This window comes from Oncorhynchus keta, chromosome 3, assembly GCF_023373465.1.
Source record: "Oncorhynchus keta strain PuntledgeMale-10-30-2019 chromosome 3, Oket_V2, whole genome shotgun sequence".
Lineage (NCBI taxonomy): Eukaryota > Metazoa > Chordata > Actinopteri > Salmoniformes > Salmonidae > Oncorhynchus > Oncorhynchus keta.
In genome coordinates this window covers 3,328,158-3,341,970 of record NC_068423.1, presented here as the reverse complement: position 1 = coordinate 3,341,970, position 13,813 = coordinate 3,328,158, and the positions used below count along the sequence as shown (strand labels likewise).

The window sequence follows — 13,813 nt, the reverse complement described above, 5'->3', positions numbered from 1 at the left end:
ACAGGTTCTAGATGTTAGATTGAGTTATTTGGCTACTTGAGTTAGATTTAAACCATAGAATGCCTTAGAAATCAAAAGATACAGTATATGGGCTGCATGATGCGACTATAGGCTATTGATGATTTGAGAAGTCGCAGAAAAAGCTTGTGCTCTGTTCCATGCCTTAGGCTGCACAGCTGTTCTCTCTTCAAGAGATCATATGTTCACCCAGACTATCCTCAATTTCATATCGTCTTTACTAATATGTCAAATTAGTTTCGATTTAGAATAGTCCATTATTAAATGGGCTGGAACAGAGGCAAGAGAAAAAAGGTATGTCAACCATATGCACTTGAATACAGAATGGAGGCCATTTTCCCGCCCATGCTTTTCACTCATGTCAGGTAGGCTACTCTGGTTATTTCGCGAAGCGACAGGTCATATTTTGCCCAAACTCTTTAGGCTATTCCATGGTCTCTCAAACCTATTCCTGCAGCTACCCATTGCTTAATTAGGGAATCCAAGTGAAATCTGTTTGGGAACATCGATAGTAACAACGAAACATATTTAATTAAACTGTTAACTGTCTCTCGCTGGAGAAAGAAATGAAGGAGAGAGGGGAGGGGATGGAAATGCACAGTGGTGAGATATTCTGTTGCTAAAGTTAACTGTGTCATCCTATTAATCATGAAAATATTTAGAAAAATGCCCCATTACTAGGCTATTCAAAATCAAATACAAATGCACAATAATTATAGGCCTGTGTATGCATACGTTCTAAAATGCATATGGGTTGTTTCAAAGCCTACTTTTTCCACTCCGTTTCAACCTGTTGTTGAACTTCTTACTTCAAATGTATCAATCACAGTGAGGTCAGTTTTAAAAGCACATAGTGTTTTGATGATAAGTGTTTGACGTGATTTTCGATTTCATTTGCATAGATATCAGAGTGCTTAGAGGCACAAAAGAGCCCAGAGTACCAGTCTATTAGTGACCTGATAATCATTAACCTGTTAGTCCTATAGGGGCAGTATTTCATTTTTGGATAAAAAGACGTGCCCGTTTTAAGCGCAATATTTTGTCACGAAAAGATGCTCGCCTATGCTTGGAATTGATAGTTTTGGAAAGAAGACACTCTGACGTTTCCAGAACTGCAAAGATTTTCACTGTGAGTGCCATAGAACAAAATCTACAGGCAAAACCAAGATGTTTGAGTGACCAGGAAATCAACAGGATTTCTGGAGGCACGTTTTCCATGATCTCCTTATATGGCTGTGAATGCGACAGGAATGAACGGACACTTCCTATCGTTTCCCCAGGTGTCTGCAGCATTGTGACGTATTTGTAGGCATATCATTGGAAGATTGACCATAAGAGCCTACAATTACCAAGTGTCCCGCACGGTGTCTGCGTGGAAATTGGTGCGCAAAAGTCAGGTACCAGTATTTTTCCATCCGAATCAGAGAAGAATGCACGCTTCCAGGGAAGGCATTTCAATGAAGAGATATATGACAAAACACCTTGAGGATTGATTCAAACAACATTTTCCATGTTTCAGTCGATATTATGGAGTTAATTCGGAAAAAAGTTCGACGTTTAGGTGACTGAATTTTCAGTTAGTTTCGGTAGCCAAATGCATAGTAACAAAACGGAACGTTGTGTCCTACACAAGCATCTTTCAGGAAAAACTGGATATCTGCTATGTAACTGAGAGTCTCCTCATTGAAACATCTGAAGTTCTTCAAAGGTAAATTATTTTATTTGATCCCTTTGCTGGTTTTTGTGAATGTTGCGTGCTAAATGCTAACGCTAAATGCTAAGCTAGCTATCACCACTCTTACACAAATTATTGATTTTCTCTGGTTCTCATATTTTGAAAATCTGAGACGACAGGATTGTTAAGAAAATGATAAGCTTGAGGGCAGGCATATTTATTTCATTTCATTTGCAATTTTCAGAAATCGCTAATGTTGCATTATGGTAATGAGCTTGAGGCTGTAGTCACGATCCCGCATGCGGGATGGGGCGGCCTAAGAGGTTTTAACGAGTTGAGTACTGCTAAAACATGTTCAGAGTGCATAAGAGGAGATTACTTCAACTCAACCGCCATACAATTTTACGGCGGTCATGACTCTTACAATTTTACTGCGTTAATATGGTCACTGCAACAGCATAGAGTGAGCGGCCAGTTATACACAATAGCGAACCAATCTTTAATTAAAGCGACGCTGAGCCTCGAACCCAATGAGCCATGGCTTCCCTTACAGGAAAAGACAAAGAACAACTTGCAGATGCAAATGAAAGCAACACACAGATAAAGGATATCCAGGAAAGCATAGCTAAAATGCTGTCAATGCTCACCAAAACAAACAAATTGTTACAATCTGTTGTTAAAAAATAAGATTTGCTCGAAAAGAAAGTAGTCTATTGTGTCAGATATGCATATACAGGGTGGGCGTGTGGACGAACAAGACAACAAAAATTGGCCTTCTGGAAACAAAAGGTGCAAACTTTAGAAGATGAACTGATCAAGACAAAATAATATGAAAATATTGTGCATACCCGAAGGTGAAGAAAAAAGGGGACCTTTCCAGCTATGTGATCAAGCTGATATCGGAGGAGTTTGGTGGGGATGTATCACCGGAAGATCCTCGGTATGAAGCAGAAGAACGCTAAATACCCTCACACGGAAATCTGTAAGCTGTGGAACTATCAGACCAAAGTCAACATTCTGAGGGCACAGGGGGGAAAGGAGATCAAGGACCAGGGCCAGTCCATTTGATTGCGCCAGGACTTGCGAGGCTGATTTAAAAAAAAATGCAAGCAATTCATTACGATCAGACAGTTACTGGAGAAATAAGGAATCAAGTTTCAACTTGATTCCCGGCCATACTGTGGGTATAGAAGCGAACACAGAGAATGGAGTACACAAGCACCGATGAAGCGCAGAACAGGCTGCAGGAAACCTTGCAAGTTGAGAGAGAGCCTAGTACCCTGAAGAGAGGTAAAAGTGAGAAAAAAAACTGATAAGAACACTAGGCTACATACAGTGATGCCCAAAACCAGCTTCTCATTAATTGAGACCATATTCCTTCCCTCTCCACCTAATACAATCTAAACTATATTGTCCCCAAGTAACTGTTCTTCTCTAGGATGTAACGATAGAATTACCCAATGCCAATGAGATATACACAGACACTGAAAATACAGTATAAAAGAGGAAATATAGCATGTAAGTCATTCACTGTCAATAATTGATTGATGTACAGTTGAAGTCAGAAGTTTACATACACTTAGGTTGGAGTCATTAGAACTCGTGTTTCAACCACTCCACAAATGTCTTGTTAACAAACTATAGTTTTGGCAAGTCGGTTAGGACATCTACTTTGTGCATGACACAAGTCATTTTTCCAACAATTGTTTACAGACAGTGAATAAAAAGTGAAATAATCTATCACAATTCCAGTGGGTCAGAAGTTTACATACACTAATTTGACTGTGCCTTTAAACAGCTTGGAAAATTCCAGAAAATTATGTCATGGCTTTAGAAGCTTCTGATAAGCTGAATGACATCCTTTGAGTCAATTGGAGGTGTACCTGTGGATGTATTTCAAGGCCTACCTTCAAACAAACAAATAAACAGATTTGATTTCATATAGCTAGTGTTTACCACATGGCCTCACATGTGAATCCTTAAAGAGGTGGGTGTGAGCGATGCTGAGTGGGTGTAGACAAAGAAGAGCTCTCCAGTAGATGTATTGAAACATTCAAAGTCCATTTTCTCAAAAGTGGGGTTACAAGTTTATCAACTTTCAAAGCAGAATTTCTTTCCAATTGTTCCTCAACTGCAGTGTATGATATACAATTTTCTAGCTCTGAGTCTCTATTTTTATCCAACGCAAAAAAAACACAATTTTAAATGTTGCTACATAAGACCGAATCGAGGTGGTCAGTCCAAGCTAAAAAGCCCCCCAAAAAGGCATGGCGCCTCAAGTACAAAAACATATATTTTTAAAATAATAAACATAAAATATGTCTTCTCAGCCCACATGCTCTATTTATGTCATTTTTACAATAACTATGTTTTTATTCTATTATCTTCCCATTTTATGGAATTCCGACCACGCTCATATGTCATGACTGCTAAAAAAAAATTCAATGATAGATGGAACAGATAAAGTTAACTTTGATTTGATACAAGACCAACAAAATCCAATTCATCACATGGAAAGTGCACGGGCTCCATGATGAAAAAAGAAAGCATATGGGTCTCAATCGCTTAAAGATATTCTCAGTAGATGTGGTTTTCTTGCAAGAATGACATTTTTAAAACACAGAAAATGAACATTCAAAGAGGAGCTGGGTTGGAGAGACCTATGATGCCACCTACTGTTGTATCAGCAGAGGTGTAGGCATCCTGATAAAGAAGACTATACAATTTTCCCTTATATCCCAGCACATTGACCAAGAAGGACGTTTTTAAATGTTGAATTTTACCTTAAAATGGTGAAAATAGACATTGTTCTCATTGAATATCCGACCCGGGGCAAATCTAAGCTATATTAGATCAAATCCAGATGGGAAATATTATTTTAGCAGGTGACCTAAATTATACATTAGATTAGATTGACAGACGTAATAATAAAAAAGGCACATTTTGGGAGCCTCCAAAGAGGCTGAAAAATGTCATTTCTACAAATTATTTACAGGACCCCTGGAGATTATTATCCAATGACAGTCAAAGCCCTGTTTAAACCTGGTCGTACTAAGCTGTATGAAACTGTTTTACCAAGGATCATTTTGCTTTACTGCTATTATCCTATACAAACGCATTGAATAACAGATTCACTACATGGAAGATCAGATAGCCCCCCCCCCAAAGGAAGTTTGTTCTGATGAGTCTGTCCTATATCTGAGAGATATCTGAGAGATATAAGAAAGATGTATTTAACCCCTAAATACCCCTTCATGTATTTAACCCCATAGTTTTGGCACTAAACGGTCTTTACTTCCATACATTTTTGCAACTGCTACCGAGGAACCTTCAGACGAATCCTGTGAGGCCTGTGGGCATCTTAGACCAAAACAACTGACATGTTTGTGAGAGTCTCACCTTTCCACTAATATATTTGTGTGTAGCCCAAACTGTTTGAATAATACAGACAGAAGTTGGCAGATCGGCTGTACCAACTTCAGACACTCCCAAGACTTTGTGGGGGTCGTAGAGCAAAATGGAGAACATCGTTGTGTTCGGTCAGACTGTTCGGACACTACAGACAATTTTGTGAGAAGACCGAATTCGGATTGTCTCATGGTCTGAAAAATATCGCTCTAGCTCTGTCACCTTTCATGGCAGATGCAGAAGTGCGACATCGGCGGATGCAGTGGATTGAGATGCAGATGTCTCTAGCTTAAACTGACAGATTTTTACAAGGAATTGTGTATTACGCTAATTAGATTTCCATGAGGTGTGGATTTACCAACTTTAGGGCATTTATTTCCAATTATACAATGGGTGGGTCTATTCCTGAATGCTGATTGGTTAAAACCGCATTCCAGCCGGTCTATTCCACAAGTTACCACCGGCTAAATCTATGACGTTAAAATGCCTATTTACTTTGTTCCATCTGACTGTGCAATCCACTGTCTCATCAGCCCAGCCAAGCAATCTATAAACTTGATCTCCACTATTAAAAGCATCTAGGCATGATTTCATTTCTTTTAGACTAACATTTTGCTTTTAAACGCATAGATTTGTATAAACCTTGCTGTCTGTCTCTCTGACATTTGCAAAATTGTTTCAATATTCAAATTCGATCTCCAGCTGTCCCATACTGTGGTAATGAACATGTCAGGAGTCGGGACGAAACAGACAGGCAGACAGCGTTTCTTAACCAGTCGGAATCATGAATCAGCTGGCATCCTTTTTATGGATGTATACAAAGAAATGTCTATTTTTTATTTTTTATTACGAAACAAAGTGCAGCTAGTTTGCCGTCTTTCAGCTTCAGTTTGAAGTGATTGTGTTAGCTGTGTTGTTGGATAGCTCCTCGGAACAACAGTGTCCTGACGAGCGAGCACATTTTCTAAGCCAGGTGATGTCATGCCTCATTAGCTCATTGTTATGGATGTATCCAATTAAATGTCACTAGAAAACCACTTAAAAAAATGCAAATGCAGTTACTTTGTTATGTATTGTTATTCTGTCTGCAATGTTTGATGTGACTGTAAATTAGCCGTAGCTGGCTAGCTAGCAAGCAAGGGATAAGAATGTTGTCAGCCAGTATGGCAGTGGAACATTTAGAATGAACAACTGGGTCGGGTTCATAGATACAGAACAAAAAGACTGAACGACTGGGTCGCTTCTCCAGCAACCCTAGATTCGTATCGGGACTATATCTTGTGGAATTATTAAATAGTATGAATAAATTAAAAATAAAGTTTTTATTGAAAATGTCAATCATTATTTGAATATTTAGGTGACCCGTTGTATAAAAGTGATGAAGCTGATGTTTGGAGGATATATTGGCACGGTTTGCCAGCCCTCAACTTCGCCTCGGGCCTAACAACACCCATGCCAATATATCCTCCAAAAATTGTCTTCTCAGACATGATCAATTAATTACAAAATACTATTCCTTTATTTCGCAAAGTAAGAAAAGCTATTGAAGAATTGACTACATTTATATTTCCAAAAATGCACTAAACAATTTACTAGATTAAAAAAATGTATCATATAGTGATCGGATCATTCTCCAGTATCATGTTTAATTACACCAATAGAACATACACTTAGCGACTGAGTTTGGAGAATGAACAGAACGTATCATCTGGACCCAAACGTATTAAATACATAAAGAAAAAAATTGACACTTTTACCATTACAAATGTAGACATGGAGAACAGAGAAAAGCAGAACTCCGATATAATTTGGGAAGCCTTTAAGGCATACATTAGGGGATTACAATCTCGTGCTCTGCAAAAATTAAATCTGATTTAGAAATTAAAATGAAAGAAAAATAAATCACTATCTTTAATAAAGTCTTTACCCAATAAGAAATATTAGATACTGTTAAAACATTCACATGGAGAAAAGCACCAGGAATGGATTGCTTTCCTATAGAATTATATTCAACATTTTGGGACAAAGTAGCCCCCCTATTTACACAAATGACAACACGTCACTCAATTGAGTACTTTTTGAGTAGTTCCATGTATCAAACAGTAATTTCAGTTATATTAAAAAAAATAAAATCTGGAGAGTGCCTTACTGATTATAGACTATTGTGAAAATAAAATAACAAAGTTTATAAGCAATACAATGGCAAAAGTCTTACCAGACTTGATACATAACAATCAAACACGGTTTATTACAAATAGACACTTACAAACAAGAACATGTTTCAGTTTAATTCAATACGCAAAAAAACAAGATATCGATTTATCAATAATGGTTGTTAATGCCGAAAAGGCTTGAATGGCCTTTTCTATTCAAAACTTTGGAAGCCTTCAACTTCTTGTATAAATACCCTAAAGAAAAAAATATACACAAATAACACATTATCTGATGAAATTGCTTTAGAAAGGGGCACAAGGCTGGAATGTCCCCTATCCCCCCTCCTTGAATCACTTGCAGAAAGAATTAGACAGGATCCAAACGTGACAGTATTGGTAAACATGAATTAAAATAAACCTTTTTTTACCCCTTTTTCGTGATATCCAAATTGGTAGTCTTGTCCCATTGCTGCAACTCCCGAACGGACTCAGGAGAGTCCTCCGAAACACAACTTCTTGACACAAAGCCCGCTTAACATAGAAGCTTTCCGTACCAATGTGTCAAAGGAAACACCATACACCTGCCAAACGTGTCAGCATGCATTGCACCTGGCCCGCCACAGGAGTCGCTAGTGTGCAATGGGGCAGGAGCATCCCTGCCGGCCAAACCCTCCCCTAACTCGGATGACGCTGGGCCAATCGTGCACCACCCCATGGGTCTCCTAGTCGCAGCCGGCTGCGACAGAGCCTGGACTCGAACCAGGATCACTGTGCCACTCGGGAGGTCCCTATAAACTAAACCTGTTTGATGATGATGTCTTGATACACCTGACCAATATTGAAAACTCAATGCACCCTTTGCTAAAAAATAAATAAATCTGAATACCCCAAAAAATCTGGATATAAAATTTAGGTGGAAAAAACTAAATAACTACTTAGGATCTTTAATAAGTGACAACAAACAACAAATATATAAAGATCATTGTATTCCATTAGTCAACAACATGAATGCAGATCTAATTAAATAGAATACATCTTCCAATAAATCTTACAGGTATAATAAACCTATTTTAGAACAGCATGGCAGCCAACGTTTTTGTATTTATTTTCAGTCATACCAATTACCCCATCGAAGACATCCTTAAAAAAAAGTATACTCCGTCATAACAGAGTATGTGTGGGCAAATAAAATTAGAAGAATAAAAAGGAACATTTTACATCTGAGGGTGGTTTTAACCTTGGAATTGTATCAACTCGCTACCCAAGGCTTTCACTTGCGACATATATAAAATGCACTAAAGAGGAGCGACGGTTACATATTTTAGACATGCATGCTCATCCCCAGAATATTTTTACATGTCTATTTTCAAAGGTTTAAGCTAAGAACATGAACAACTTCATAGGTAAGAACGGTATAACAATATGGAATCAAATACAACATATTTGACAAAAACCAATATGTCTTCCTAAAAACACCTTATAAAACAATCCTTGGATAGCTTTTCAGAATTCACCAAATGGTGCACATGGAAACTAAAGGCATAGAAACTGTAAATGACTTGGTAATAGGAAATACCTTTATTTCCAGGACAGTATTAAAAAGTAATTTTGGACTGACCAATGTAGATGGTTTAAAATACATGCAACTTAAATGTTACATATACTGTAACTACATTTCATTTTGAAATCATTCAGACATCAGTGCAACCTTGAGGGAATCATATTTGAGTCAGAATAGGATGCTCATATGATAGGGAAGATACAGTAATTCATAAAAAAATCCTACAATGTGATTTTCTGGATTTTTTCTCTAATTGTGTCTGTCTTGGTTGAAGTGTATCTATGATGAAAATTACAGGCCTCTCTCATCTTTTTAAGTGGGAGAACTTTCATAATTGGTGGCTGACTAAATACTTTTTTGCCCCATTGTAGCAAGTAAAACACTGGAATGGTAGATTTGCAGTGGGGTGCAAAGTAGCAAAATAAATAAAAACAGTAGGGGGAGAGGTAGTTGTTTGGGCAAAATTATAGATGGGCTATGTACAGGTACAGTAATCTGTGAGCTGCTCTGACAGCTGGTGCTTAAAGCTAGTGAGGGAGATAAATGTTTCCAGTTGCAGAGATTTTTGTAGTTCGTTCCAGTCATTGGCAGCAGAGAACTGGAAGGAGAGGCGGGCAAAGGAAGAATAGGTTTTGGGGGTGACCAGAGAGATATACCTGCTGGAGTGCGTGCTACAGGTGGGTGCTGCTATGGTGACCAGCGAGCTGAGATAAGGGGGGACTTTACCTAGCAGGGTCTTGTAGATGACCTGGAGCCAGTGGGTTTGGCGACGAGTATGAAGCGAGGGCCAACCAATGAGAGCGTACAGGTCGCAGTGGTGGGTAGTATATGGGGCTTTGGTGACAGAACGGATGGCACTGTGATAGACTGCATCCAATTTATTGAGTAGGGTATTGGAGGCTATTTTGTAAATGACATCGCCGAAGTCGAGGATCTGTAGGATGGTCAGTTTTACAAGGGTATGTTTGGCAGTATGAGTGAAGGATGCTTTGTTGCGAAATAGGAAGCCAATTCTAGATTTAACTTTGGATTGGAGATGTTTGATGTGAGTCTGGAAGGAGAGTTTAGAGGTGGATCAGAGACTCACCAGCAGCAAGAGCGACATCATTGATGTACACAGAGAAGAGAGTTGGTCCAAGAATTGAACCGTGATGCTCCAGATACTCTTCAAGTTTTAAGAAGGCCAGTTTTATTGCTTCTTTAATCAGGACAACAGTTTTCAGCTGTGCTAACATAATTGCAAAAGGGTTTTCTAATGATCAATTAGCCTTTTAAAATGATAAACTTAGATTAGCTAACCCAACGTGCCATTACAGCACAGGAGTAATGGTTGCTGATAATGTGCCTCTGTACGCCTATGTAAATATTCCATTTCCAGCTTCAATAGTCATTTACAACAATAACATATTATTTCTGATCAATTTGATGTTATTTTAATTGACACTTTTTTTTGCATTTCTTTAAAAAACAAGAATTTCTAACTGACAACAAACTTTTGAACGGCGGTATATGTTGCACCAACCAATCTATATACTGTGTATACTACTTTCATTAAGATGGCATTAGCAGGTATTACAGTACACAGTGCATGAACACATCATTCAGTATATACTGTCTTTATATTCAGATATACATATGGAAATATATGAATATTTAAATATGATGTACATTATTAATAAAGTGAAATAATATTCTGTTTTACTCACCATCTCGCCTTCTCCAGGAGAAGCCAAAGCAGAGCAGAAAGACCAGCACCAGAGAGATGCACATCAGAGCCACAGATGCCTTGGCAGACTTGTTCAGCGCAGTTTGTGTCTCTGGGAGAGGAGATACACAAGGGAGGAGGGTAGAATATGTTTGAGGCCAGGCTGAATAGAATATATACTTTATTGTCCATTTGGTAAGGACATACATTTGTTCTCTTTTCCCCAACCTCAGACACACACACACACGTTGAGAGGCACAGGGTCAGCGGTGTTGCAGCGCTCCTGGATGGAGAGCTAGTTTTGGGGTTAAGTGCCTAGCTCAAGGGAACAACAGCATTGGTAGTAATGATTTACACCAGAAGCCCTCCTGTGGCCAGTTCAGTCCACGCTTTTTCATCAAGTAGTCCTTTTGGTTACTGGTCCATCTCTCTAACCTCTTACCACCCTCTGCTGTTTCTAAGAGCGGGTTATGGTGGAAACCCAGCTAAGAATTTGATCAAACTCAATGTTGGGATTTCTTGAATTTGTGAATATTCGCTCTGTCCTCTTCCCCTCTTCTCTCTCTATCTCCTCCCCCCTCTCTTTCTTACCTATGATGGGGTCGATGTCGGCCAGGGCTGCGGAGGTGACCACAGGTTCAGTGACGCTGGGCAGATGGACGACACACTCCACCTCCCCGGCGAGCTCCCTCTGCTCTGGGCTCAGGGTGTAGTAGCGCCTGGTTTTGAAGGTGCCGTCCAGGCCCGACTCGCTCAGCAGAGGTGCGGGGAGCTCCGTGCCATTCTGTAGCCAGGAAACGGAGACGTCCTCCGGATAGAAGCCCTCGATGTCGCAGGAGAGGGTGAGTGGGGAGTCGCGGGAGGGCAAGGGCATTGCGGAGAGGGTGACAGTCGGGAGGTCTGGGGAGGAAAGAGTAATTATACACTACCGTTCAAAAGTTTGCGGTCACTTAGAAATGTCCTTGTTTCTAAAATGACATAAAATTGATCAGAAATACAGTGTAGACATTGTTAATGTTGTAAATGACTATTGAAGCTGGAAAAACTGAATATTTTTTTTATGGAATATCTACATAGGCGTACAGAGGCCCATTATTAGCAACCATCACTCCTGTGTTCCAATGGCATGCTGTGAAAACCTCTTTGCAATTATGTTAGCACAGCTGAAAACGGTTGTCCTGATTAAAGAAGCAATACAACTGGCCTTCTTTAGACTAGTTGAGTATCTGGAGCATTAGCATTTCTGTGTTTGATTACAGGCTCAAATGGCCAAAAACAAATGACTTTCTTCTGAAACTGGTCAGTCGATTCTTGTTCTGAGAAATGAAGACTATTTGTGGTGAGAAATTGCCAAGAAACTTAAAGTCAGCTATGAATACCTGGCCTGGTTTCCCATATTTTTCATAGTGTACTATTGTTTCCAGTACTTGTCTTATAATGTCTACAATGTATAACATCAGACAATAGCTTTTTAATTCTATGCAATTTTATAGGAGCGGTTAAAACATGCTAATAACGGCCCTCTGAGTATATCAAAAGGTTTGGTATACTTCCACTGGTATGCCTTCCAGCCCTAGTTTTCCCGGACTTAAAGGCATTAATTGCGTCAAGAAGTTGTTCCTCTGTAATTTGGCCTTCACATCAGTCTTTCTGTAGAGCTGTCAATTTTACATCATTAATAGAAAGGAAATCCATACAATTAGCTTCGGTTCGTGGAGATGGAGACAAATGTAAACATATGCTTAAAGTACTTTACTTCCTCTTTCAAAATATTGTTTGGTGAATCATGGGTGACTCCGTCATTTGTAACAACTTTCAGAAAATTATTTTTGGAAACATGATAAAACAATTATTTGGTGCATTTTCCCCCATATTCCATCCAGTTTGCTTTATTTTTTTATAATATATTACACTTGATCCTTCTTGAATAAGTTCTTCCATTTCTTTTTGCTTTTCCTCTAACTTATTCTGAGCCTCTATGGTACAGTTTTGATTGCTATCTGTACTGTTTGTTCTTCCCTTTCCTTTGTTAATATGGACTCTTGACCTAAATCTTGACCTAAATTACTTTTTCTTTTGAGATGAGTACTGAATTGCATGGCCTCCAAAGGCACATTTAAAAGTGTCCCATACATTAAGGGGATCTGTGTACATATATTATGTCGGAAAAAGTCAGTTATAAATTCTTCTGCCCTAGTTAAAAACAAGTTATCATCCAATAGGCTTTGATAAAATGTCCAATATCCTCTCGCACGTGGAAATTCTGTCAGAGTAATATATATGCCAATTATTTGATGGTCTGACCTCATTCTGTCCCCAATCAACACTTTTTAAACTTTTGGTGCCAGAGAGAATGACAATAGAAGGTAGTCAAGGTGACTAACTTGATTGAGCCTCCGCCATGTATATCTCCCTAGGTCAGGTGTAACGGAGATGCTGGGAATCAAGAAGCAAGGGGGTGACATGGAACGAGACAAAACAAGAGCAGCGTCTGGACATGAAACATAACTAATACTGTCTGCGGAATGAACCAAAGTGTATAGATATAGATACAGATATAGGTGAGGTAATCAGTGAAGTGATGGAGTCCAGGTGAGTCTGATGATGAGTCACAGGTGCGCATAACGATGGTGCCAGGTGTGTGTAATGGTTGTCAGAGCCAGTGATTAGTAAACTGGCGACGTCGAGCGGGAGTAGACGTGACATCAGGAAATTTAAGCCTCCATATATCCACTAGTTCCAACATATCCGTGAGATTCTTGATTTCCTTAAGTGCATGAGGGTGATAGTTTGTATTGTGATTTCCTTAAGTGCATGAGGGTGATAGTTTGTATTGTGATTTCCTTAAGTGCATGAGGGTGATAGTTTGTATTGTGATTTCCTTAAGTGCATGAGGGTGATAGTTTGTATTGTGATTTCCTTAAGTGCGTGAGGGTGATAGTTTGTATTGTGATTTCCTTAAGTGCATGAGGGTGATAGTTTGTATTGTGATTTCCTTTACGGTCCATAGTGGTATTTAAAACCGTATTATAAACTTCCACCATAAAAATAATAATGTATTGTATTGCTTGTAAGGTTGTAAAATTATTATATTTTCAAAGTGTGGATCATCATTATTTGGACCGTATAGGATAATGAGCCATATCTTTTTATGGTCCAATAACATATTTGAAATTATCCATCTACACTACCGGTCAAAAGCTTAAGAACACCTACTCATTCAAGGGTTTTTCTTTATTTATATAATATTTTCTACATTGTAGAATAGTGAAGACATCAAAACTATGAAATAA

The 13,813-nt window shown here is 38.8% G+C and overlaps 1 protein-coding gene across 1 annotated transcript in view; it reads right to left on the bottom strand.

Moving 5' to 3' along the window:
- Nucleotides 1-13,813, bottom strand: part of si:ch211-180a12.2 (uncharacterized) — a 61,280-nt gene that overhangs the window by 35,022 nt on the left and 12,445 nt on the right. Inside the window, exons 4-5 of the mRNA XM_052485738.1 lie at nucleotides 11,112-11,420; nucleotides 10,522-10,632 (exon numbers count right to left, since the gene is read on the bottom strand). Of these exons, the coding sequence (XP_052341698.1) occupies nucleotides 10,522-10,632; nucleotides 11,112-11,420 (420 nt within the window). The remainder of the gene's footprint in view (nucleotides 1-10,521; nucleotides 10,633-11,111; nucleotides 11,421-13,813) is intronic.